At 47.0% G+C, this 27,332-nt stretch overlaps 1 protein-coding gene across 1 annotated transcript in view; it reads left to right on the plus strand.

The window, feature by feature from the left end:
• The first annotated feature begins 21,366 nt into the window (after positions 1-21,366).
• GLP1R (glucagon like peptide 1 receptor) overlaps positions 21,367-27,332 on the plus strand; it is a 293,472-nt gene continuing 287,506 nt past the window's right edge. Inside the window, exons 1-2 of the mRNA XM_068233438.1 lie at positions 21,367-21,430; positions 23,416-24,428. Coding sequence (XP_068089539.1) covers positions 21,367-21,430; positions 23,416-24,428 — 1,077 coding nt within the window. The remainder of the gene's footprint in view (positions 21,431-23,415; positions 24,429-27,332) is intronic.

Below are 27,332 nucleotides of genomic sequence, written 5' to 3' on the forward strand. Positions count from 1 at the left end.
TGGCACCCTATTCTGGGGGCAATCTATCCAATACTGGGGGGGGGGCATATTTGGCTACCTATACTGGACAGGGGGAGTTCCTAATACTGGGGGCACATTTGCTACCTGTAGTGGGAGAGGCACAAGCGGGGAAGGTGGTAACACTTTGGAATGTCCACGTCTAATGCTGGAGAACCTTGTCCCGGCCTTGCCGGTGTCTGTGCCAAGGATCGCTATACAGCCACAATAGCACTGTAGGCATCTCTGGCAAATATACTAGCTAAGGAGCTCTGGGCAATAGTGCAAGTTTTACATTGGGGCCCCCCAAGCACTCTATAGATAATTATTGATGTAGCGCACCTAAACCTGCCAATGGCAACTACAGTGTCAGAGGTGCAAGAGGAGGATGGGGAACAGTTTGTTAATGATTATCACTATTCAATCTATAGTAGAGTTGGGCCGAACGGTTCGCCTGCGAACGGTTCCATGCGAACTTCCGTGGTTCGCGTTCGCGTCCCGCAGGCGAACCTTTGCGGAAGTTCGGTTTGCCCCATAATGCACATGGAGGGTCAACTTTGACCCTCTACATCACAGTCAGCAGGCCCAGTGTAGCCAATTAGGCTACACTAGCCCCTGGAGCCCCACCCCCCTTATATAAGGCAGGCAGCGGCGGCCATTACGGTCACTCGTGTGCCTGCATTAGTGAGAGTAGGGCGAGCTGCTGCAGACTGTCTCTCAGAGGGAAAGATTAGTTAGGCTTAGCTTGTTCCTGGCTGCATACCTGTTCTGTGAACCCACCACTGCATACCTGTACTGTGAACCCACCACTGCATACCTGTTCAGTGAACCCACCACTGCATACCTGTTCAGTGAACCCACCACTGCATACCTGTTCAGTGAACCTGCCACTGTATACCTGTTCTGTGAACCCACCACTGCATACCTGTTCTGTGAACCCACCACTGCATACCTGTTCAGTGAACCCACCACTGCATACCTGTTGTGTTCAGTGAACCTGCCACTGCATACCTGTTCTGTTCAGTGGACCCGCCACTGTATACCTGTTCAGTGAACCCGCCACTGCATACCTGTTGTGTTCAGTGAACCTGCCACTGCATACCTGTTCTGTGAACACGCCACTGCATACCTGTTCTGTTCAGTGAACCCGCCACTGTATACCTGTACTCTTCAGTGAACCCGCCACTGTATACCTGTTAAGTGAACCCGCCACTGCATACCTGTTGTGTTCAGTGAACCCACCACTGTATACCTGTTCTGTTCAGTGAACCCGCCACTGCATACCTGTTGTGTTCAGTGAACCCGCCACTGTATACCTGTACTGTTCAGTGAACCCGCCACTGCATACCTGTTCTGTTCAGTGAACCTGCCACTGTATACCTGTTCTGTTCAGTGAACCCGCCACTGTATACCTGTTCTGTTCAGTGGACCCGCTACTGTATACCTGTTCTGTTCAGTGAACCCGCCACTGCATACCTGTTGTGTTCAGTGAACCCGCCACTGTATACCTGTACTGTTCAGTGAACCCGCCACTGCATACCTGTTCTGTTCAGTGAACCTGCCACTGCATACCTGTACTGTGAACCCGCCACTGTATACCTGTACTGTTCAGTGAACCCGCTACTGCATACCTGTTGTGTTCAGTAAACCTGCCACTGTATACCTGTTCTGTTCAGTGAACCCGCCACTGTATACCTGTTCTGTTCAGTGGACCCGCTACTGTATACCTGTTCTGTTCAGTGAACCCGCCACTGCATACCTGTTGTGTTCAGTGAACCCGCCACTGTATACCTGTACTGTTCAGTGAACCCGCCACTGCATACCTGTTCTGTTCAGTGAACCTGCCACTGCATACCTGTTCTGTGAACCCGCCACTGTATACCTGTACTGCTCAGTGGACCCGCTACTGTATACCTGTTCTGTTCAGTGAACCCGCCACTGTATACCTGTTCTGTTCAGTGAACCCGCCACTGTATACCTGTTCTGTTCAGTGGCCCCGCTACTGTATACCGGTTCTGTTCAGTGAACCCGCCACTGCATACCTGTTGTGTTCAGTGAACCCGCCACTGTATACCTGTACTGTTCAGTGAACCCGCCACTGCATACCTGTTCTGTTCAGTGAACCTGCCACTGCATACCTGTTCTGTGAACCCGCCACTGTATACCTGTACTGTTCAGTGAACCCGCCACTGCATACCTGTTCTGTTCAGTGGACCCGCTACTGTATACCTGTTCTGTTCAGTGAACCCGCCACTGCATACCTGTTGTGTTCAGTGAACCCGCCACTGTATACCTGTACTGTTCAGTGAACCCGCCACTGCATACCTGTTCTGTTCAGTGAACCTGCCACTGCATACCTGTTCTGTGAACCCGCCACTGTATACCTGTTCTGTTCAGTGAACCCACCGCATCAGTGCGCATACCTGTGCAGTTAAGTGAACCCACCTACCTACGTGAGTGCACGCAGTGTGATATACCACTCCGTGCATACCCGATATGGACAAAACAGGTAGAGGAAGAGGTAGTGCCAGAGCCAGAGGAAGGCCACCCGGCAGGTCTGCACGAGGTCGTGTAAATGTAATTTCGTGTGGACCTGGCCCACAGTACAGTGCTCGGAAGAAGGCACGTCCCATCACCTCCCAAGATTGTCAGAACGTGGTTGAGTATTTAGCGACACAGAACACCTCATCTTGCTCAGCCACCAGCGCTACTACTAGCACCACTTCCGCTGCATTTGACACTTCGCAAGAATTATTTAGTGTTGAAATCACTGATGCACAGCCATTGTTGTTACAGCCAGATGAATTTTCACCAGCTCATATGTCTGAGTTACGCGGCAACACTATGGATGTAACATGTAAGGAGGATGAAGGACCTACTGATGGTGCATGTTTGGATTTGTCTGAGGCAAGCGAAGCTGGGCAGGATGATTACGATGATGACGATGATAGGGATCCTCTGTATGTTCCCAATAGAGGAGATGAAGAGGGGGACAGTTCAGAGGGGGAGTCAGAGAGTAGTAGGAGGAGAGAAGTTGCTGAAAGAAGCTGGGGCAGCTCTTCGTCAGAAACAGCTGGTGGCAGTGTCCGGCACCATGTATCGCCACCTATGTACAGCCAGCCAACTTGCCCTTCAGCATCAGCTGCTGAGGTCCCCATAGTGCCCACATCCCAGGGTGGCTCAGCGGTGTGGAAATTTTTTAATGTGTGTGCCTCAGATCGGACCAAAGCCATCTGTTCGCTCTGCCAACAAAAATTGAGCCGTGGAAAGGCCAACACTCACGTAGGGACAAGTGCCTTACGAAGGCACCTGGAGAAAAGGCACAAACAGCAATGGGATGGCCACCTGAGCAAAAGCAGCAGCAGCACACAAAAGAAAAGTCACCCTCCTTCTCCTCTTCCTCCTTCAGGTGCATCATCTGCTTCTGCCGCTTTCTCCCTTCCACCTTCACAGGCACCCTCCTCCACTCCGCCTCTGCCCTTGAGCGCTTCCTGCTCCTCTGCCCACAGCAGCAGTCAGGTGTCCGTGAAGGAAATGTTTGAGCGGAAGAAGCCAATTTCGGCCAGTCACCCCCTTGCCCGGCGTCTGACAGCTGGCGTGGCGGAACTGTTAGCTCGCCAGCTGTTACCATACCGGCTGGTGGACTCTGAGGCCTTCCGTAAATTTGTGGCCATCGGAACACCGCAGTGGAAGATGCCAGGCCGCACTTATTTTTCGAGAAAGGCCATACCCCAACTGCCCCGTGAAGTTGAGAGGCAAGTGGTGTCATCTCTTGCGAAGAGCGTTGGGTCAAGGGTACACCTGACCACGGATGCCTGGTCTGCCAAGCACGGGCAGGGTCGCTACATTACGTACACAGCCCATTGGGTCAACCTGGTGGTGAACGATGGCAAGCAGGGCGCAGCGGACCAAATTGTGACACCTCCACGGCTTGCAGGCAGGCCTCCTGCCACCTCCTCTCCTCCTGCTACATGCTCTTCGCTGTCCTCCTCCTCCTTGGCTGAGTGGCAGTTCTCCTCTCCAGCTACACAGCCCCAGCTCCGCAGGGCCTATGCTGCATGCCAGGTACGATGGTGTCACGCCATCTTAGACATGTCTTGTCTCAAAGCGGAGAGTCACACTGGAGCAGCTCTCCTGGCTGCTCTTAAGAAACAGGTGTATGAGTGGCTGACCCCGCACCACCTGGAGATAGGCAACGTGGTGTGCGACAATGGCAGCAATCTGCTTGCCGCTTTGCATATGGGGAAGCTGACACACATACCCTGCATGGCACATGTCATGAATCTAGTTGTTCAAAGATTTGTGGCAAAGTACCCTGGCTTAGCGGATGTCCTGAAGCAGGCCAGGAAGTTCTGTGGGCATTTGAGGCGGTCTTACACAGCCATGGCACGCTTTGCGGAAATTCAGCGGAAAAACAACATGCCGGTGAGACGCCTCATTTGCGATAGCCCGACTCGCTGGAATTCGACCCTGCTCATGTTCTCCCGCCTGCTAGAACAGAAGAAAGCCGTCACCCAGTACCTCTACAACTACAGTAGAATGAAACAGTCTGGGAAGATGGGGATGTTCTGGCCCGACAACTGGACACTGATGAAAAATGCATGCAGGCTCATGCGGCCGTTTGAGGAGGTGACCAACCTGGTGAGCCGCAGTGAGGGCACCATCAGTGACTTAATTCCCTACGCTTACTTCTTGGAGCGTGCTGTGCGTAGAGTGGCGGATGAAGCTGCGAATGAGCGTGACCAGGAGCCGTTACGGCAGGAACAGGCATGGGACCAATTTTTATCAGACCCAGCTGTTTCCTCAACACCTGCGGCAGCACAGAGGGGGGAGGAGGAGGAAGAAGAGAAGTCGTGTGCAGAAGATGAGTCAGACTCAGAGGATGATGAGCAAGGTGTTTCTTTGGGGGAGGAGGAGAAGGAGGGGACGGCGGCAGGAGAACACCCGCAGCAGGCGTCGCAGGGGGCTTGTGCTGCTCAACCTTCCCGTGGTATTGTTCGCGGCTGGGGGGAGGAGGTTGACTTACGTGACGTCACTGAGGAAGAGCAAGAGGAGATGGAGGGTACTGCATCCGACTTTGTGCAGATGTCGTCTTTTATGCTGTCCTGCCTGTTGAGGGACCCCCGTATAAAAAACCTCAAGGGGAATGAGCTGTACTGGGTGGCCACACTACTAGACCCTCGGTACAGGCACAAAGTGGCGGACCTGTTACCAACTCACCTGAAGGTGGAAAGGATGCAGCACATGCAGAACCAGCTGTCAACTATGCTTTACAATGCCTTTAAGGGTGATTTGACAGCACAACACCAGCAAGGTACCACTGCCACTAATCCTCCTCCCGTGTCCACGCAGTCAAAGACAGGACGCTCCAGCGATCTCATGGTGATGTCGGACATGCGGACGTTCTTTAGTCCAACGCCTCGCCGTAGCCCCTCCGGATCCACCCTCCACCAACGCCTGGAACGGCAGGTAGCCGACTACCTGGCCTTAAGTGTGGATGTAGACACTGCTGTGAACAGCGATGAGGAACCCTTGAACTACTGGGTGCGCAGGCTTGACCTGTGGCCAGAGCTGTCCCAATTTGCCATCCAACTTCTCTCCTGCCCTGCCGCAAGCGTCCTGTCAGAAAGGACCTTCAGCGCAGCTGGAGGCATTGTCACTGAGAAGAGAAGTCGCCTAAGTCACAAAAGTGTTAAGTACCTCACCTTTATCAAAATGAATGAGGCATGGATCCCGGAGGGCTGCTGCTCGCCCCAAGACTAAGTCAGTCCCCGCACACACAGCATCTCTGCCTGCACGCCGTGTGACTGGCTGCCTGGCCTGCCCCAAGAAGACTAAGTCGCTCCCAGTCCCTCCACACAACATGTCTGCCTGCAGGCCGCTTGACTATCTTCTCCTCCACCACCAACAGGGTCCGGGACTCCAGGCGGATTGCTGAATTTTTTAGGCCGCTGCTAGCAGCGGCCGCTGTATTAATTTTTCTGGTGCGTGTACATGATTGCCTAATTTTTCTGGCTGCACTGCGGGCAGCTGCAACAACAAAAGAAAAAGCATGTACATGCGCCCATTCCCCTTCGTGATCATTACCTTGCCGTGGTGAAGGGGCTTGCGTATCACAATGAAGCAATGACCGGCGCCTAGATGAGTGTGTCGGGGGGCACACAAAAGATAATAAGGTCGTTGCTTCATTGTGGTCAGACCAAATTTGATCAGCTGGACAGCCACTGTTCTGTCATTCAGCTACATCAGCCAGGCGACCATATGGGCTGTAAAGCCACCAAAACCTGCACTCTCGCCATGGTGCGCACCAGTCCAGCACGGCCGTCACTACACAAACAGCTGTTTGCGGTGCGTTACACGGTGAGTTTGGTGTGTCAGTGTGAAGCAGTACCTTAATTACACTACCTGATTGATGTATACACATGCAAGATGTTTTAAAGCACTTTAGGCCTGTCATTTAGCATTCAATGTGATTTCTGCCCTTAAAACGCTGCTTTGCGTCAAATACAGAATTTTCCCGGGGACTTTTGGCGTGTATCCCACTCCGCCATGCCCCCCTCCAGGTGTTAGACCCCTTGAAACATCTTTTCCATCACTTTTGTGGCCAGCATAATTTTTTTTTTTCAAAGTTCGCATCCCCATTGAAGTCTATTGCGGTTCGCGAACTTTAACGCGAACCGAACGTTCCGCGAAAGTTCGCAAACCCGGTTCGCGAACCTAAAATCGGAGGTTCGGCCCAACTCTAATCTATAGAAGTGAGTATTACAAGCACAGTACCAATAAAGAATTAATACTGCGATTCTGCAATTAAGGGGGGTTCCCCGGCGATTTCACGAGAAAAAAATCACTGGACAGTGCAGCGATTTCTCCACGATCGCGTTTAGCGCTTCTATAGCACTGAAACGCGATCGCCTGAAAATGGTGCAGGCTACGTGTTTGCGTTTCACGTTTTGGGGCGATTTGCAGCGATTACTGCAAATCGCCCAAATAAGAACAGGCCCATAGGGTTTTATTACACTAGCGCTTTTAAAAGTGCTAGTGTTTGATCGTATTGCCGAAATCGCCGGAAAAACGCTCAAGTGTGAATGGGATTAGCCGTTCCTGCACCAATGTTCTAGAATAATGAGATGGAATGCATCTCCTCCACTTCCTAGTAAGTTTGCAGCTGTCCTGCAGCTAGCCAATCACCATGTGGGTGCAGTCCCTGCATGGTGATTGGCTGGCTGCACACTAACCAGGAAGTGGAGGAGAAGACTCGATCGCCGGACCAGGTAGTGTATGCAAATGCAGATAATGACATCTTGATAATAAGGCTTTTCAAAGTTTTAGGACATTTCTAAAATGTTAAATATCCTTAGTAACAAGATGTCATTATCGGGATCATCCTGCGCCACTTTCTTGTGGTGCTATTTTTTTAATTTAAGCATGCTGATGATATGAAGAAAAAGGAGCAGGTGATGGATAAAAGAGCAGATACTGCAGACAGCAGAGGACCCACACAATGCAAGCCAGACGTGTCCGCTCTGATTACTAATATTACAAAAAGATTTCATTGCAGTGCTGCGTTATATGTTGGCACTTTATAAATACAATAAATAAATAAATAAAAATAAATTCTGGGCTCACATCAGAGGTGGGGTAGCTGACAGAGCAGATCGAGGAGGCTGGCAATCGGACGGCACAACTGGAAGCTAACGTGGATAATGTGGCCGTCTGGCCGATGCCATTACTGCTGCGGAGGAGAAGGGGGATATAACTGCCAAGAAAATGTTGGATCTAAAACTGAAATATCTCGTCTGCCTATGGGAGGCCTTCCAGAACCCGTTACAGAAATTCCACTTGTTGTAAAGGATTTATTTAAATCATGATCTCCTGAGGACTGAGCAAATCGATGAATCCTGAGATGGACTCAGATCATATGAGTATTAAAATGACTCAAAATATTACACTTCTCTATCTTATTGAGATTTATAGAGATATTTCAGGTGGTAAAACCTATAAGATCCGCTGGCCAGGAGGATAACAGTCATTTAAATGTATTGACAGAATTCCTTCCGGCTCTCGTCATGGTTACATGACTGCATGGGAACAAGATATCAATAAAGAGATTGATGACGAGTCGTGGACGCAATATTTAGATGTCCTCACAAAAGGAAGCCTCAAATTTGGAAGTGTACATTCGATTACATAGGGTATATTATTATTTAGTATTTATATAGAGCCAACATCTTCTGCAGCACTGTAAAGAGTCTTGTCAATTAAAGAGGAACTCCAGTGATAATAATGTAATAAAAAAGTTATTCATTTTTACAATAACTATGTATAAACGATTAAGTCAGTGTTTGCCCAATGCAAAATCTTTTAAATCCCTGATTTACATTCTGATATTTATTACATGGTGACATTTTTACTGTTGGCAGGTGATGTAGCTGCTGCTTGCTTTTTTGGCAGTTGGAAACAGCTGAAAACAGCTATTTCCCACAATGCAACAAGGTTCACAGACAGGAAACTGCCAGGAGTACCACGGTCCTCAGAGTTTCTTGTGGGAGGGATTTCACCACAATATCAGCCATACAGCACCCCCTGATGGTCTGTTTGTGAAAAGGAATAGATTTCTCATGTAAAAGGGGGTATCAGCTACTCATTGGGATAAAGTTCAATTCTTGGTTGGAGTTTCTCTTTAACTGTCCCTCAGAGGGGCTCACAATTTAGTCCCTACTATAGTCATATGTCTATGTATGTATCATGTAGTATATGTATTGTAGTCTAAGGCCGATTTCAGGGGAAGCCAATTAACTTATCTGTATGTTTTTGGGATGTTGGAGGAAACTGGAGTGCCCGGGGGAAACATACAAACTCCATGAAGATAGTGCCCTGGCAGGGAAACAAACTGGGCACTGCAGGACAACGCAGCACTGCAAGGCAAGAGTGCTGCCTGCCACACCATTGTGCTGCTTGGGTATATGTGACTGAATACTGCTCTGGAAATTTGGGTGCAGCCAGTGCCACCATAGGCCATAATGTGATTAACAGCTACAGCGGCATTCAGTGAGTAATTAGGGCGCCCTCAAAAGACGGAGCCCAAATTATGATAAAACCAATGTAATTTGGCCTCCAGCAATAGCTGCAAGACAAATTATGTCTTACCCTGGTGTCCATGGCGGCCTGGAGGGGGAATAGTAATTAATGTTGCCGAGAGTTTTGCAGGAGCAGGGTGAGCTGTTTTCCGTGGTTTTGGCTTTACCCTGCGCCCAAATTTCCCTGCGCCTTAGTTACATTAATGCATATCTGACAACTCTCAGGATGCATCAGATCAATTCTTCAATTTCCCAGCTCTGTTTAAGAGGCTTCCAAGTTCACTACTATATGGTATTTGGTGGATGTGCCCTGTTGCTGCAAAATTCTGGGACATAGTCAACAGACTGGTTAAAACGGAACTCCAGTGCAAATAATGTAATAAAAAAGTGCTTCATTTTTACAATAATTATGTATAAATTATTTAGTCTGTGTTTGCCCATTGTAAAATGTTTCCTCTCCCTGATGTACATTCAGACATTTATCACATGGTGACATTTTTACTGCTTTTGGAATACTATGTCAGTGGAAGGAGATGCTGCTTGCTTTTTTGGCAGTTGGAAACAGCTGTAAACAGCTGTTATTTCCCACAATGCAACGAGGTTCGCAGACAGAAAATTGTCAGGACGATGGTCCTGACATCACACTGTGGGAGGGTTTCACCACAATATCAGCCATACAGAGCCCCCTGATGATCTGTTTGTGAAAAGGAAAAGATTTCTCAAGGGAAACGGGGTATCAGCTACTGAATGGGGTGAAGTTCAATTCTTGGTTACGGTTTCTTTTTAAGGACCCACTAAACAGCTTCCTGTTAAAAGATCCCCTAATATACCTTTTGGGGACACAAGCCGAGCAGAATAAAAGACCATTGTAACGATTGTGGAATCGTCTCTGTGGTCAGCGCACCAGACGTGCGCTGACACAGCGGATTTTCTCCACAAGCGTATAAATTTGCAGGAACCCAGCAAAAGGTGCTACGCACCTGTAGAGGGAAATTCCTGTCGGCAGATGGCGCTGGGGAGTGCAGAGGAACCAATCCTCTGTACCTCCACAAATGCCAGACAGGAATTGTACGAAGCGCATAACGCAATGAGACGAGCAAAGGGACAGGTTGTATGTGTGTGCGCCAATCCAGTCGCCACCCCGCGACCGCGCACACACAACAGCAGATATGGAATAGGAACGCGATCGCGAGAGGTGCGATCGCCAGACGTGACACAAGGCAGATCAGGACAGAATACGAGGTTAGCAAAGGCACAGCAAATAAAACAATGAGAAGATGCGGAAAACAACAAACGCTAGCTAACCGCGAACACCGCACTCATTCGCAACAGTGCACGCGGTTATGCGCGGTCTCCACGTGATAAGCACAATAGAGACAAGCACGCCTAACTAACCATCGACAGACAAACATGAAACAGAGGACGCGAACGCTTGCTTAACGGTTACCTCACCGAGCCTCCAGCAAGCGGTCGTAGCAGATAAGACAGACACACGAAAACAGGGACAAGCGAGAGATAGGATCCACAGCACTAGCGAAAAGTGGCTAGCGCAATCCAGGTACAGAGTAGCAAAACAGAAGGATCCCCAGCGCTAGCGAAAAGTAGCTAGCGCGATCCCAGGAGACAGAACAGAAGGATCCCCAGCGCTAGCAAAAAGTAGCTAGTGCGATCCCAGGAGACAGAACAGAAGAGATAGCTGGTAGCAACCGCTGCACCAGCTATACTCCAAGAACAGAGATCAGAACCATTTCCTGTCAACCACCATAGGGACAGGACAATGGCCACAGGCAAGACAAGACAGAACAGGCAATACAGATAATACAATCCTAACTGCACTAGGGAAATCTGCATAGCGCAGATTCAGGAATTACTCTAAGCTGAACTTCAAACAAAGAGCATGGCTGACACTCCCGGCAGGAGTGTTACACAGGACAAAATCCTTATGAACAGCAAAGCATTGTGGGAAAGACATAGTACTTATATTACACGCCTCCAATGAATGTGGCCAGGCAATTTGCATGACAACGTATGCAAATTCCTCTGCAAGCACAAGCTGCAAAACTGACAGAAGCTCTTCTTTCCAGAGTCCTGCAGCATGCAAATCAAAACAATGGTCAAAAAGCTGCCAGCCTGCACAGGCAGCTGAGCAAATCATCACAACCATAAACATAAGTTTATCCAATTTGTTGCCTCGGTGGCAAAAAGTCTTCCACCAGCTAAATGAGGATCCCACTGGGAGAACTTACAAACTCCTCGCAGATGTTGCCCTGGCTGGGATTTTAATTACAAATAAGTTTGATGTGTCACATGACCCTCTTCCTATTGAAAAAACAAAAGTTAGATTCAAAATGGCTGACTTCAAAATGGCCACCATGATCACCACCCATCTTGAAAAGTTTCCCCCCTCACATATACTAATCTGCCACAAACAGGAAGTTAATATCACCAACCATTCCCATTTTATTAAGGTGTATCCTTTCTTATTTCTGCCACCTCCATTATGTACAATATAAGCTGTTACTCTGTTGCTATTGTGATAGTAATCTAGCTGCAGTGTATGCTGATCTCTGCTACCTGCAGTTTGTACAGTACAAGCTGTTACTCTGTGCCTGTACTGATAGTAAACTAGCTGCAGTGTGTGCTATTCTCTGCTACCTCCAGTATGTACAGTGTAAACTATTACTCTGTGGCTGTACTTATAGTAAATTAGCTGCAGTGTGTTCTGATCTCTGCTACCTCCAGTATGTACAGTATAAGCTGTAAGGCTAGGTCCACACTAGGTCAGTGACCGATTGGATCCATTTGAAACGGATCCGCTTTGTTTTTGTTTTTAGTTTTTGTGCTATTTTGGTGCATACGTTTCCAGTCCGTGGAAACGTATGCCTAGGAGGAGGCCACCATGCTGGAGAGTGATAGCAGCCAGGACGGGGGTGACAGCGGTCGGCGGGGGGACACCCCCCCTCCCTCACCTGGGTCCCCTGTCCGTGGTACCCCTCCAGCTACTTTGCGCAAAGTAATTAAAATTTTGCTATGCGGCGGGAGCTGCGTCACCACCTGCAATGCCACCCTCTATACTTCGGAGGACAAGTGACGAGGCGAGCGGAGGAAGTAAAGAAGGTAAGCTCCCCGCTTGCTGCATAGCAACCTTTTAATTACTTTGCGCAAAGTAGCTGGAGGAGTGGCGAGGGACCCAGGTGAGGGAGGGGGGGACGTCCCCCCTCCCCGCTGACCGCTGCCACCCCCGTCCTGGCTGCTATACCCCTACAGCATGGCGGACCCTTCTCCCCCCTTCCCCAGGCTTTGACAAAGAAACTGATCCGTTTCGGTGTCAAAATTTGCCTGTGTAGAGGGAAAGCCGTTTTCCCATTGCCTGCCACTACCCCTCCGTGTATCAGGGTCCAGATCCGTTGTGTGAAAATGCAGCAGATTCAGACCTTCCGTTCAGGTTTTGAAAACGGGTCCCCGCAAACGCAGGTGGATACGTTTTTTTTCTTGGGTGAAGGCTGCTATTTTTAACATTGCTATCTGCGGCTTCGTTTTTAATCAGGGCTGAAAAACGGAGCCACGGATATGTTTACGGACCTAGTGTGAACTAGCTCTTACTCTGTGCCTGTACTGATAGTAAACTAGCTGCAGCGTGTGCTGATCTTTGCTACCTCCAGTATATACAGCATAAGCTTTTACTCTGTGCCTGTACTGATAAGTTCTTCCTGCATCAGCTGCTTGTGATGCAATTGTAAAAATAAAGCCCATCTTAGAACAGAGGAGTAGTATTGAGTAATTTCTTAGTATAAACAATAAGTCACATGACATGTTCAGGAGATGAGGATACCTTATTGCAAACACAGTGTTCACCTTTTTTACATATGGCTTCCTTGCTCTGCTCTCCTGACATTACAGGGTCTCCTGGCACATGAAGGACACGTGACACATCTGGAGTCACATAATGAATATGTCTAATCAAGAAGAAGTCAGTATATTATTATTTAGAATTTAAATAGGGCCGATATCTTCCGCAGCGCTGCACATAGTATATTGTCTTATCACTTAACTGTCCCTCAGAGGAGCTCACAATCTAATCCCTACCATAGTCATACGTCTATGTATGTATTGTGTAGTGTATGTATTGTAGTCTAGGGCCAATTCAGAGGCAAGCCATTTAACTTATCTGTATGTTTTTGGGATGTGAGAGGAAACCGGAGTACCCTGAGGAAACCGCAGACACGGGGAGAACATACAAACTCCATGCAGATAATGCCCTGGCTGTCCTTCAAACCAGAGAGCCAGCGCTGCAAGGCGAGAGAGTTACCACCAATTCCCCGTGCTGTTGTGCTTTATAACCCCCACTCTTGCTCTGACATTTGCAGCAGCCGGTGAGGAAGGATTGCGACCTGCCATTAATTACCATTCAGCAATTTTATCTCTGAATGGAAGAAAATGAACACATTCGTTTTCTGCAAGTTAAATAATTAGACCTATTCAAGGAGCAAAGCTTAATTAGTACAATTTTTTTTCACGGTGCGCATGTCACCGCGACGGCAAGAAATGAAATGCACTGCGGATAACATGTTGTTAGGTTAATTGGCTTACCTGCAGATCGGCTCTAGACTATGGTAGGGATATCATAATCAGACTACTACGGCGGAGAAGTCAGACTATGTTTATAGCAGGGATTAGATTTTGAGCGTCTCTCAGGACAGTAAGTGATATGACTATGTACTCTGTAAAGTGCTGCAAAAGATGTCAGTGCTATAAACATACAGAGAGGCGATATGTGTTTGCCTGTATGCAGATACTGACACTTAAAGGAATACTATCGATTCACATATTTTTTTTAATTGACACAGGAATTGTTTGGGAAGTGCTAAGTACTGGTGTATACATTTTAGTAGCAACTTCTTTGTTTACTGTTAGCAAAATACTTTCAAACTTTACTGACGCCAAAACTGACGGCTGACTGAGCCATGAGGAGAGGGGAAATTCCCCTCACACTTGATCAGTTAACGCTATGTGTAGCTCTGTGTGTGACAGAGAAGAGAGCTCCCAACAGCTGCAGCTCCCGTGTCCCGTGTTTCTGACTGAAGTGTCTGAAGAGAGCAGAAGAAATGTAACTAATTGTCACAGCTTTTCATACTGTTTTTGCTTTCAGAGCTTGATATATTTGATATTTGCTTTCTGTAGTCTGATATGCAACTCTGGCTGTGCATTGAAGCAGACACCCCTTCTGCAATTGATTTGTCCCAATATAGCTAAATCCTACCCTCAATAAATTACAGCTTTTGCCTCTGATATTTAACATGAAAAGTAGGAAAATGTTTTACACAGCTACTTAGACATTATTTGCACACTGTCATTTTAGAACACTTGGGTATCGATAGTATTCCTTTAAATTGGCCTGAGGAAGGGGGCATACACCCCGGAAACGTGTTGTAGATGTATAATACACTCTTACTTGGTAATTAACCCATTGTCGCTTAGAGTAAAGCTAGCTCTTTAATTCTGGTTTTAGTTATTTTTAATATATTTTATACTTCTTGGGTACCTCTTCCCCTCTAGAGGGACCTGTGGTCCTCTGTTTCCCCGCCACGGTCAGCTCCAGGCCTCTTTTAGAGTGTGATTACCCTTTGATCGTCGGATATACCCGAGTAGAGACGGGTTTGTGCATCTCCACCTGCCTAAGGCTGCCTTATTGGTTGGTTGCTGTGTTTTCAACCCTCCTTCGTGAGTACCTCCCCTCTTGCAAATGTTCGCCATATTGATTAACATATTACACTATTGGGCTCCCGTTGTTTCTGTGTTTTCTTTCAAGGTGGAACGGCACCACATCCCCAGTTAGTGACATGACTATGTACTCTGTAAAGTGCTGCAGAAGATGTTGTCAGTGCTATATAAATACATAATACTAATATGGTAAGACATTAGACATACAGTACATTTGGTGTGGGATTGTCCAGTGCGCTCTAATTTCTGGGATGGAGTGTTAGGATGTATTGAGAGATTGTGTGAGGAATGTGGTGATTGGGATCCAGCGAAAGTGTTGTTGAATGATACGTCAATCTCCATTAGTAGATATAAGAGATCAATAGTTCCTCAACTACTGATAGCTGCTAAAAGCGTAATACCTGTCAAGTGGAGATGCCAGGATCCTCCTACTCTTAAAGATTGTATCGGTAGAGTCAATATGGTGAAGGATCTGAAGAACCAGATTGCTCTTCAGCAGGATAAAGTTGGGGTCTTTAATGATAAATGGGAAAAATGGTTTATGTATCAAAACACGGTGGAATATGGGAGTATGGTGGAGATGTAGGGGGGGAGAGGTCTCATGTTAGGTGAAGGGTGATGTATATTGGAAGACGGGGATATGCTGTATTTTGTAGGATGGATATCCTTTTTCCTGTATTATATTATGGGTGGGATATGTTGAGGAATATATTGTATAGATTGGGTGAATGAGGAGGGGAGGGAATGTTTGTTTTGTTTTTTGGGGGGATTTACTTTATATGGAAAATTGAAGAAATGGGGGATGAGATAGCATGACTGTTCTGATGTTGCATTCCTCCAATAAATTATATATAGACATTAGACTACGACTATGGTAGGGATGAGATGGTGAGATCCTCTGAGGACAGTGAGTGACATGACTATGTATTCTGTGAAGTGCTGCAGAAGATGTCAGTGCTATATAATTATAATAATAATATGGTGAGACATTAGACTATGACTATGGTAGAATTAGATAGCGAGCTCCTCTGAGAACAGTCAGTGACATGATGACTATGCACTCGGTAAAGTGCTGCAGATGATGCCATGCCAGTGCTATAGAAATACAGAATAATAATATGGTAGGACATTAGTCTATGTATGACTATAGTAAGGATTAGATTGTGAGCTCCTCTGAGGACAGTCAGTGACATTACTATATATACACTAAATATGCATTGGATTTCATTACTATGTATACACTATATACTGTATATCAGGGGCGTAGCAATAGGGGGCGCAGAGGTAGCGACCGCATTGGGGCCCTTGGGCCAGAGGGGCCCTGAAGGGCCCTCCCTCAACTACAGTAGTAGCTCTCTATTGGTCCTGTGCTCATAATAATCACTTCTATAGATACTTTGAATAGTGGTAATCATTAACAAACTGTTCCCCATCCCCTTCTTGCATCTCTGACACTGTAGTTGCCATTGGCAGGTTTTGGAGAGACGTATCAATTGTTACGTATAGAGAGCTTTGGGGGCCCCATTGTAAAACTTGCATCGGGGCCCACAGCTCCTTAGCTACGCCACTGCTGTATATGTTTGTTGGTCTAAAGCATATAGGGGATGTATTACCTCAATGCAAAGGAGAAAAGACATCAGCAATGATCTTGGAGAAGCAATTGTTGCTGCTCATCAGTCTGGACAGGGTTATAGGGTAATTTCCAAATAATCTTTAAAGTAAATCTGAAGCCAGAATAAAAAAAAAACACACACACAAAAAACCCCAGATACTTACCTAAGGAGAGGGAAGGCTCTGGGTCCTACGAAGCTTTACTGTTCCTCTCCTCATCCTCTCGTTCCCCAGCAGGCTCCTCCATTTAAATCTCCCATCACAGGAGGCTTTGGAACTTTTCGGGAGCTTGAGAGTTCCCGAAGATAGGCGGCTCCATACTGCACACACGCAAGTGTGCGAGAGAGAGCGCTTGCATGTGCGTAGCATGGAGCGCAGTATAGAGACTTCAGAATCCCACCTGAAGCAGAAGACGGCAGTCCCCGACCCATGAGTCTGAGACAGCTAACAGGGTAGCCAGTGCAGGAACGATGGGACGAGAGGAATGGGAAGGCTCTACAGGACCCAGAGCCCTCCCTCTCCTTAGGTAAGTATCTGTTTTTTTTTTTTGTTTGTTTGTTTTTTTAATTCTCGTTTCAGACTCCCTTTAGTCCATTACTTTAAAGTAAGAAAGATTATTCACAAGGGAAAATATTCAAGACAGTCGCCAATCTTCCCAAGAGGGTATGTCCCAGCAACTTCACCTCAAGATCAGACCATGCAATGCCCAAAGAAACATGAATAAAAAACCCTAAGGGTTACACCTCAAACTATACAAATCTTAATGAGCATATTAAATGCTAAAGAACATGACACTGCAGTTATAAAAGAATGGGCAAGTATGGCTTATTTGGAAGGGAAGCCAGAAGAAAGACTAACATGGAGGCACAGGTTAGGTCTGCAAAGTTGCATGAGAACAATCACGACTTCTGGAACAATGCCCTTTGGACAGGCGAGACCAAAGTGTGCATGTTTAACCGTAATCAGGCCGATTCTCTCATGGAGGAAGGTGAAACATTTGCTTCAGGTGCAGAGAGATTACAGGGGCAGCATGTTTGTACTGTGTTTACAATAACAGCATGCAGTCAGAGTAGGGAGAGGTGAAGAGTTCATCATTGTAGAAACTGACAGCGAGTGAAGAGGGGGAGGCAAGAGAGCAGCTGTGTTGCATTTGACTTGCACAGCAGAAGGGAGGAGGTGGCACTGCTATCCTGACTGAAGAGGAATGGAGTGCTGACTGACTGAGATGTTGAGATGGAAGCAGCTCTAAGCATGAGCTCCTGAAAGCCAACCTAATTTTACCTTGTAATGAGCAACTAAAGGGAAATAATTTGAAAAATGAAGCAGCCTACTAAAGCTTAAAATGCAAACAATCTGAATGAAATCTGAATGAAAAGAAGGAAAAACAATAAAAGACACCAAAAAGGATTATCAAGCTGGACCACTCAGAGAAAAGGCAGAGAAGATCAAAGGAAAGCAAACAGCAGCAAACCAAATCATGTCAACCAACAGATCCTAACAACAGCAGAAACCGTCTCCAGAACAGCCAAGTCTGCAGAACTGAGTCCTTTGAGGTAAGGGCATTCTGCTAAATATTACATACTCCATAGAAATAAGAACAGTTTACTTAGCCATTTTACAATGGAAAGCTTAAAACCAGCAGAACAAAAGACTAGCCATGTTACAAATGAGCCCAGCACAGCCAGCAGGGGGTCTCTGTCTGCGGAACAGGAAAAAATGGCGCACAGTGCTGAAGTCACTTTCCGGCGCACCATAGGAAATAACAGTAAACGGTATTTACCGTTTTCAAATGCAACCTTTCGCCGCGTGGCCACAGCTGCCATAGAATGTGACTGTGAATGGTATTTACCGTTTTGCTGCCTGCCCCTTGTGAGCGCTGGAAATCTATGCCCCCGTCCCCTCACGGCAGTGGCAATTAAAACCACAGCGCGAGCCGTCACCTGTTCATCCAAGGCACTTTGTGTCCTCCGTCCCGTGTCTTCTTCCTGCTTTGTATGATCGCTGCCTTCCTCTTACTGTGCCACAGTAAGAGGACGCCAGCGACAATACAAGCAAGAAGAAGCCACGGGACGGAGGACGCAAAGTGCCTTGGATAAACAGGTGACGGCTCGCGCTGTGGTTTTAATTGCCACTGCCGTGAGGGGACGGGGGCATAGATTTCCAGTGCTCACAAGGGGCATGGTGTAAAGGCAGGCACTGAAAAAGGTAAGCTTTAAGCAAAATAACATTAAAACGCTAAATAGCGTTTTAGATGCATTATCGGTCGCAACTGTGCGCCATTTTTTCCCCGGCGCCACTTTTGACTGTATGCCTCTGTCTGACACCCTGGAGATTGTTTACACACCCACGAGAAAAAGCAAGACAGCTAAGAAAGCTCAAAAACAGAAAATAATTCAAGATAACCCAGAGACTCTTTATGCAGTCTTCTCATTTAAACCCAGAATAAAAACAGATCTGTTATTTCACACAGAGGAAACCGAGGCCTGGCATACTGCTACCTGCCACCAATTCAAGAACACTGAATTAGGAAGTATACCAAAAGGGAAACAAGAATTATGGATCAGAAAGACGCAGAGACTGTTTTGCTGACTGTTAGCGTGTACCACACTGGCACAATCCTGATACAAGGTGTACAACACTACCTGGAGGAGTTTGAAAAGCTGTATCCTCACATGCAAAATCAAGTAATAAGTCAAATAGAAAACCAGCCAGATCCTGATGCCATAAACAGTGGACATAAAAGTACCAAACCATCCTCCAGAGGCAAGGCTGCATCTGGTGTGAAAACATCATATCCCTCACAAGACATCCTCAAAGACAGTTTATCTGAGCTGGAAAGAGACTTTCACCTTTTCAGAGAGCAGTTTGCAAAAAACAATAGTGACAATGAGATTACAATTAACCAACTAAAAGTGGAATTGAAGTCACTCAAATATGCAAGTGAAAGACTGCAAACTGAAAACAACCAGCTTAAACAAGAGATTGCAAGCCATAAACAAATAAACATCCAGCCCAGGGAAATGGCTCCACACCCCAGAGAAACAAATCAAGAGATCTGCATTTCAAGATTACAGGACAGTGAAACAAAGCAAATGGAAATCACATCAAAGAAAGGCAATAACACCTCTACAGAGAGACTCCAGCCAAAGAGACCAAGCTATGACATAGTGCTGATAATTGATTCTAATGGGAAATACATCAATACCAGATGTCTTTTTCCTGGGAAACATGTTAAAACAATACCCTGCCCAACAATTGAAAAAGCAGCAGAGGTCATGGACAAGCCAAACTTCACTGCCCCTAAGCATATCATCATACATACAGGGACAAACAACCTGGACAATAGACAAGACCTCATTGCAGACAAACTGTCCTCCTTAATAATGGCCACAGAAAACCAATTCCCTAGCTCCAAAATCATTTTGTCTAAATTGCTACCAAGAAAAGACCTCTCTCCCCAGACAATCCAGGATATAAATAAGCAGCTGACTACCAAAATCAGCCCATCAGCAAACATACTATTGGCAGGACATTTCTCTATATCAGATCAGCATCTATATGACAATAAACACCTCGATAAGCGAGGAGTGAGCCTGCTGGCAAAAGAGTTTAAAGACCTGGTGCTTAACAGGCCCCTGATGCCCAGACCGCAGACAGCTGCAGTACCAGCCAATTCAAGCCAGACTACCCCCAAAAGGCATAACATAAATCGCTCCGTAAACCAAAATGTGAATCCCCTGAGATGGCAACAGAGGAGGAACCCAGCCACCACAAGACCTACAACTGAGATAACACCACCAGGGCCGGATTTCTACTTTTTACCGCCCTAGGCCCACTGTCACCAGCCGCCCCCTGACCAATCTCAACCAACCCCATCCTTTAACTTACACACACTTTTCCCCCAAACATATAGCCTTAAAGAGAACCCAAGGTGGGTTTTAAGAATCCTTTTAGCACACAGAGGCTGGGTCTGCATATAATGCCCAGCCTCTGCTGCTATACTGCCCCCCCCACCTGCGCTCTGCTGTCCCCCTGAAAAGAAACCGCCATGTTAGCGACATGCAGCGTGTCGCTAGCAGGCTGATTACATGCAGACTATCAATCCTCGCCGCTCCCCCGCCTCCTCTATAGCGCCGCTCCCCGCCTGCATCCCTTCCCTCCCCGCCTCTGTAAGCTGATTGCAGGTAAGGGACGCAGGTGGGGAGCGGCGCTACAGAGGAGGCGGGAAGCGTCGGAGAGTGACAGTCTGCATGTAAACAGCCTGTTATCGACAAGCTGCGTGTCGCTAACACGGCAGATTCTTTGGGGGGGGACGGGGGGACGGTATAGTAACAGAAGCTGATGATTATATGCAGAACCAGCCTCTGTGTGCGAATAGGATTCTTGAAATCCACCTCGGGTTCTCTTAAAAGTGAACCTGAAGCAAAATAAAAACTAGATACTTACCATAGTAGATCCTCCTGGGGCCCACTGTTCTAGTGCTAGGACCCTCTGAGTATATTCAGGCCCCACCACTACTGCTCGGGACCTTCTTCTTCCTCGAGGCTGTACTTCCCTCTGTGTACAAGCCCAATTGTACTGGTCATCTTTGAGTATGGTCTGTACATGTCCAGTAGCACAAAGCCACTTGTGTATGGCCTGTTCCTCTTTGCACAAGCTGCTTTGTGCTACTGGGCATGTACTTGCACATACCTAGTACAGTTGTGCCTGTACACACAGGGAAGGAATAAGAGGGTCTCTGGAAGTAGTATGAGTAGCCAGATGAGCACATCACCTCATTACAGGTATCCTAATGACCCCCCTCCCACTCCTGCTTTAGGGGGATGGGAGTACCAGAACTGGGGGCCACAGTGTGGGTTAAAGGACCAGGATGGGATGGGGGCATACTTGAGAAGGCTGCGTGAATGGGACCGTGCCTGTGCAGTCGGAGTGCTAAACTTACAGAGCTGCCAGTGGAAGAATGGAGGGGGACCAGAGAATGCTGTGGGACCTCACAGACTACAGGGAGCTGAAAGAAGCCCCAGGTGAGTAAAAGTGCAGAGTTTTAAAGTGATCCTGAGATGAATAATAATACGTTTTATACTTACCTGGGGCTTCCTTCAGCCCCCTCCGCACCAATCGCTCCCATGCCATCTTCCTCCTAATTCTCCCGTTAGCAGACCTGATAGCTTGGCGAGTGGGGACGCACTGCAGGCACCCCATTGCTGGAAGTACTCTGTGTCTGAGCAGTACTACTGCGCAGGCACAGAACGCTCCCAGCCGAATGGCCAAAGTTATGGGGCTGCTAACGGGAGAAGAAGGCGGAGGATGATGGCGTGGGAGCAATCGGTGCAGAGGGAGTTGAAGGAAGCCCCGGGTATGTGTAAATCTATTATTATTATTCGTCTCAGGGTAATTTTAAGCACAGCTCAAGTCTGATTTAAAGAATAAAAAAACACCACTGCACAATTCCAAAAAATGTGATCTAAGCATAAAAAACAGGATTTACACATACTTGGGGCTTCTTCTAGCTGCAGGGGGAGGAATACTGCTTCTGGCCCCTCAGTTCTTTTACATTCCTCTCCATCTGCTGTAGCTATACTTAAAAAGCTGCGACTGATATCAGTTGCAGCTATGGTGCATGCAATCTCCTCCATTATGCTTCCAAGCGGCAAGGCAACCGTGGTCCAGAGCATATGCACAAGCATACTTCATAAATATTCCAAATCGTACACGCAAAACACATTACTTGCTGTGGCTGCTGTGCTGGGAGCATGATTGAGGAGGTGCTGTGCACACAGAATATTGCATGCGCCATAGCTGTGATTGTGCCCAGTAGCAAGTAAGAAGGGTGACAACAATATAACAGGAGTCCTAAGGAACTAAGAGGCAAGAACTCTATGGGGGTGGGGGCTAGAAGAAACCCCAGGAATGTGTAAATCCTGTTTGTGGTTTTTTATTTTAGCTTAAGGTCTTGTTTAAAACAGTGCATCTTCAACTTACACTATCCTGGGTGCCTCCTCCAGTGAATCACTCCTGCTGCCCTTATGTGAGACCAGGACTGATGCACCGGCAACTGTGTACAATCCCTGCAGGTTTAGACAGCCATGTGGAAAAGAGGCGGAGGAGTTGAGACTCCTGAGTGACACATTCCTGTCTGCTAAACGCAGAACTCCTGTTGAGAGCTTCACATGGCCCGGGCACACAAGCAGAGGGGAGGAAGTGGGGGCGGGGCAGCCTTTATGTGTGACTTATACACAATGACAGCGAGCAGGGCTGCAGCGATACTGCCACTGCTCCTGTCACACTCAAATTAGCAAAGCTGCCCGGCCCCTCTGTTCCTCTCTATAGCTGCTGCTGCTGCTGCTGCTGCTGCACACACAATCTTCTGTGTGCAGAGCAAAGCACGGGCTACATTTTTGTGAGAAATGGTATCGGCAGCTGTTTGGACATTGGTTGGACTGCTCGTCAACCCGCCCCTTCCTTGGCTCCGCCCTAGGCACGGGCTTTCCCGGCCTTCCCACAAATCCGGCCCTGAACACCACAGAGCACTGACAGGGCAGAAGAACTAAGGAAACTGCTTCTCGCCACACACAATATGCTGAAGGATGGACTGTGGAAAACTGACTGCTCTATAAACCGCTCATTACAAGGTAAACCAAACACAACATGAAACCCCTCATAATTAGCAGCTGGAATATTCAAGGCTTGAATGCTTCAGCTTTTGGAACCAAAATAAACTACCCAGACTTTGACGAAAGACTAAGAAAGGTGGACATACTGATCCTCCTAGAGACATGGACCCAGACAGAGGACGAGTCATCAGTACCAATTGGTTATCGGGAATTCACTGTCGCAGCCCAGAAACACAAACATATCAAGCAGGGCCGCTGCTCAGGAGGGATTATAATCTGGTATAAGGAGGAGCTCCAAGAATACATCTAACCAGTGAAGAGAGGGAACAGCCACATCTGGTTAAAGTTAAGCAGCCCCATCATCTCTTCTCAGACTGACATTTACCTCTGTGCAGCATATATTGCGCCAGCAGAATCACCATACTCTAATCCAGAGAGCTACCAAGTCCTACAAAGGGAAGCTGCTCACTTCCAAACCTTGGGGAAAATACTTATCTATGGTGACCTAAATGCCAGAACAGGAACAGAAAAAGACTACCTCACCTCAGAAGGCAATTTCCATATATTTGGACCCGAGACCCAGTACCCTGAAACTATACAGAAAGATAGAAACAGCTATGACAGCACAGTCAATAAGTATGGGAAACAACTGCTGAACCTCTGCAAAGGTCTAGGACTTCACATCCTTAATAGCCGAACCAAGGGGGACTCTCTAGGGAGATATACACTAAACTCCCATGTAGGTAGTAGTGTGGTGGACTATGCCATCAGTGACATGGACCCTGCAAGCATCCGTGCTTTCATAGTCACCCCACAATCACACCTGTCAGACCACAACCAAATCCTACTATACATCAATTCCTCAAGCAAACCCTCTGTACAACAACATCCAGGAAGCCTGTATAACCTACCACCCACTTTTAAATGGTCCAGAGAATCAACCATAAAGTACAAGGAGACTCTCAACAGACCAGAAGCAATACAGCTACTTCTGGACTATCAAACGTATACCTACCACCCTGATCAACAAGGCGTGCAGCAAGCAGCAAAGTACTTCAACCAGATATTACACACCATTGCAGAAATGGCCAACATAAGAAGGACTGCCCAAAAGAGACCACTAAAGAAAAACTCAAACAAATGGTTCGACAGTGAATGCAAGACACTAAGAAACAACCTACGAGCCATATCAAACAAAAAACACAGACATCCAAACAACATAGAATTGAGGACAGCACATGACGCAGCACAACGTCAATATAAAGCGACCATTAAAAAGAAAAAACAAAATCACATCCAAAATCGACTCGAACGGCTTGAAGAATCCCTGCAAGACAACTCCTTTTGGGAGACCTGGAAACAAATTGGCAAAGAACCCAAACAAAATCACCATATCCAAAATGGCCAAGTCTGGCTACCATACTTCAAAGACCTATACAGAGATATTCCTATAAAAGAACTCAGCCCAGAACAAGTACAAATATTCAGCAAATTAAAGAACCTGGAGGAGAAGGTGAAAGATTTTCAAAACCCACTTGACACACCTTTCACACTGGAGGAAATAAAAGAGAAGATAAAATCCATGCAAGGCAAAAAAGCTAGTGGCACAGATGGAATCCTATCAGAAATGATCAGATCTGGCACCCCAGAAATCCATGCTGCAATATGGAAACTATTCAACCTGGTCCTGTACGCCAGTTACTTCCCAGAAGTCTGGAATGAAGGACTTATAACTCCCATTTACAAGAGTGGAGATCACTATGACCCAGCCAACTACAGAGGCATCTGTGTGAGCAGCACACTGGGAAAACTGTTCAACAGCATCCTGAATAAGAGAATCCTCACCTTTCTCACACAGCACAATGTTATCAGTAAGAGCCAAGCAGGTTTTATGCCAAATGATCGCACCACCGACCACATCTACACCCTGCACACCCTTATCAAGCACCATGTACACAGACGAAGAAAGGGAAAAATATTTGCCTGTTTTGTGGACTTTAAAAAGGCTTTTGACTCAGTGTGGCATCCAGGTTTGTTCCTGAGACTCCTAGAGAGCGGAATAGGAGGGAAAGCATATGATGTCATAAAGAGCTCATACACTGGGAACAAGTGCAGTGTGAAAGTAAATGGGAAAAGAACACCTTTTTTCCTCCAGGGTCGGGGGGTAACACAGGGTTGCAGCCTGAGTCCAACACTTTTCAACATATACATCAACAAATTAGCCTCAGCCCTAGAGGCTTCACCAGCACCAGGACTCACCCTGCATGACACAACAGTGAAATTCCTACTGTACGCAGATGACCTCTTACTGCTATCGCCAACTAAAGAAGGTCTACAAGATAGCCTAGAAATCCTGGAGAAATTTAGCACAACATGGGCACTCCCCATTAATCTAAAGAAAACCAAAACCATGGTGTTCCAGAGGAAAAACAGGTCAGCCCAGAGCCCATCCTTTATACTCAATGACTGTGAAATCAGCAGAACTGATACATATACCTACCTTGGTCTGGAAATCAACCAATCAGGAAGCCTTAAGTCAGCCATGGAGGCCCTAAAAGCCAAAGCATGTCGAACGTTCTATGCCATCAGGAAAGAACTGTACCACCTCAAACCACCAGTAAAGGTCTGGCTGAAAGTATTTGACAGTGTCATCACCCCAATCCTACTGTATGGAAGTGAAGTATGGGGCCCCTCACCTACCCTGATCAATCAAAATGGGAATCCAGCCCAACAGAAATATTCCACCTTGAGTTCTGCAAACACCTTCTCCATGTCCATCGGAGTACCTCAAACAATGCCTGCCGAGCTGAGCTGGGGAGATTCCCATTACTGCTTGAGATACAGAAGAGAGTGTTGTCCTTCTGGGCCCACCTACAGAGCAGCAGCCCTGACTCACCCCACTACAAAGCCATGCTGCACAATGAAGACCAAGAAAAGCCGTGTGCACTGAAAGTCGTGGTCAGCTCTATACTCCCTCCAACCCCCGGCCCACAGGTCATAACAAAAGTCCAGATAAAACACACCACAGCTAAGAGCAAAGAAGACTTTGTGGAAAAATGGAGGAGTGAAATAAAACAGTCACAAAAGCTAACCATATACCAATCTCTACAAAGAGAATATAAAATGGCCCCATACCTGGAAAAGCTGCAAAACTCTCAAGAGAGGAAAATCCTGAGTGTCTGCAGATTGAGTGCTCACAACCTTCGAAATAAAGTCTGGGAGACACAGACAGACGTACAAACCCAGGGAGGAGAGACTTTGCCAACACTGTGAGCAGAAGACCATTGAGGATGAAAGCCACTTCCTATTGCACTGCCCCAAATTGCACTGCCCTATTGCACTGCCACTTCCTATTATACTGCAACCAGGGACACTTACTTTAAGAAATTGTTGGAACTATTCCCAGACTTTCTCACACTAGAAGATGAGAGAAAAACATATATCCAACTGGGAGAAGATGAATCCGCAATCGCTGCACACTATGTCACAGCATGCCACAGACTGAGAGGAGCATAACGGAACTGTAAACCTAAAAATGTCCACAGACTGCTTAGACATTGTCCCCCTACCCCACCCCCTCCCATGTCCCCTATTTCCCCTTGCTTTGGCAATACCTGTAATGAATCTTGGTCATGCCAATAAAGCTATCTTTGATTTGTTTGATTTGATTTGAGTGGCTGAGGGTGAGCAGTTTGTTTGTCACAGACTCACAGCCAGCTAGTGTGTTAGTGTGTTGAGCTGCAGCATTTCATGTGAGAACATTAAATTAAGGAGAGTAAATTGTCAGGTGCTGTGAGATCATTCCAAATTGAGGGGGAAAGGGGGGGGGGGGGGGCATCCTCACAAGTTTGACTCAGGCAGCAAAAAGTCTACAACTGGCCCTGGCCCATGTTTGCGCATACATAACACCAAGCATAACTGTCAGCTAGATAATGTTCGGTATGGGCAGCATTTAGGATCCTGGAAGTTTGTGGATCGGGCCAACAGATGCTGAATTTACTAAATTGAGTAGAGTCCCCGAGAGGAGAGTAGTCAAGGAGATGCAAATTGTATGCTGCTGGTTATTATTAGCATCTCAGAGAGCATCTCTCTATCCCTGAGCAGATAAAACAATACAATAACGAGATCAATAGACTGCAGCTCGCCCAGTATGGACACCACTGCTGCAGGCATCTGTGAAGGGCTGCCTATCAAGATTAGCAGTAAATTATTTTCCTTCCTATTGGTCACGCACACGTTTTGGGTGACCCCAGTTCCAGGGACGTTATTAAACCTCAGGGGATTTGAGCCATTATTCTTTTACAAGAGTCGT

This window comes from Hyperolius riggenbachi, chromosome 4, assembly GCF_040937935.1.
Source record: "Hyperolius riggenbachi isolate aHypRig1 chromosome 4, aHypRig1.pri, whole genome shotgun sequence".
NCBI classification, from domain to species: domain Eukaryota; kingdom Metazoa; phylum Chordata; class Amphibia; order Anura; family Hyperoliidae; genus Hyperolius; species Hyperolius riggenbachi.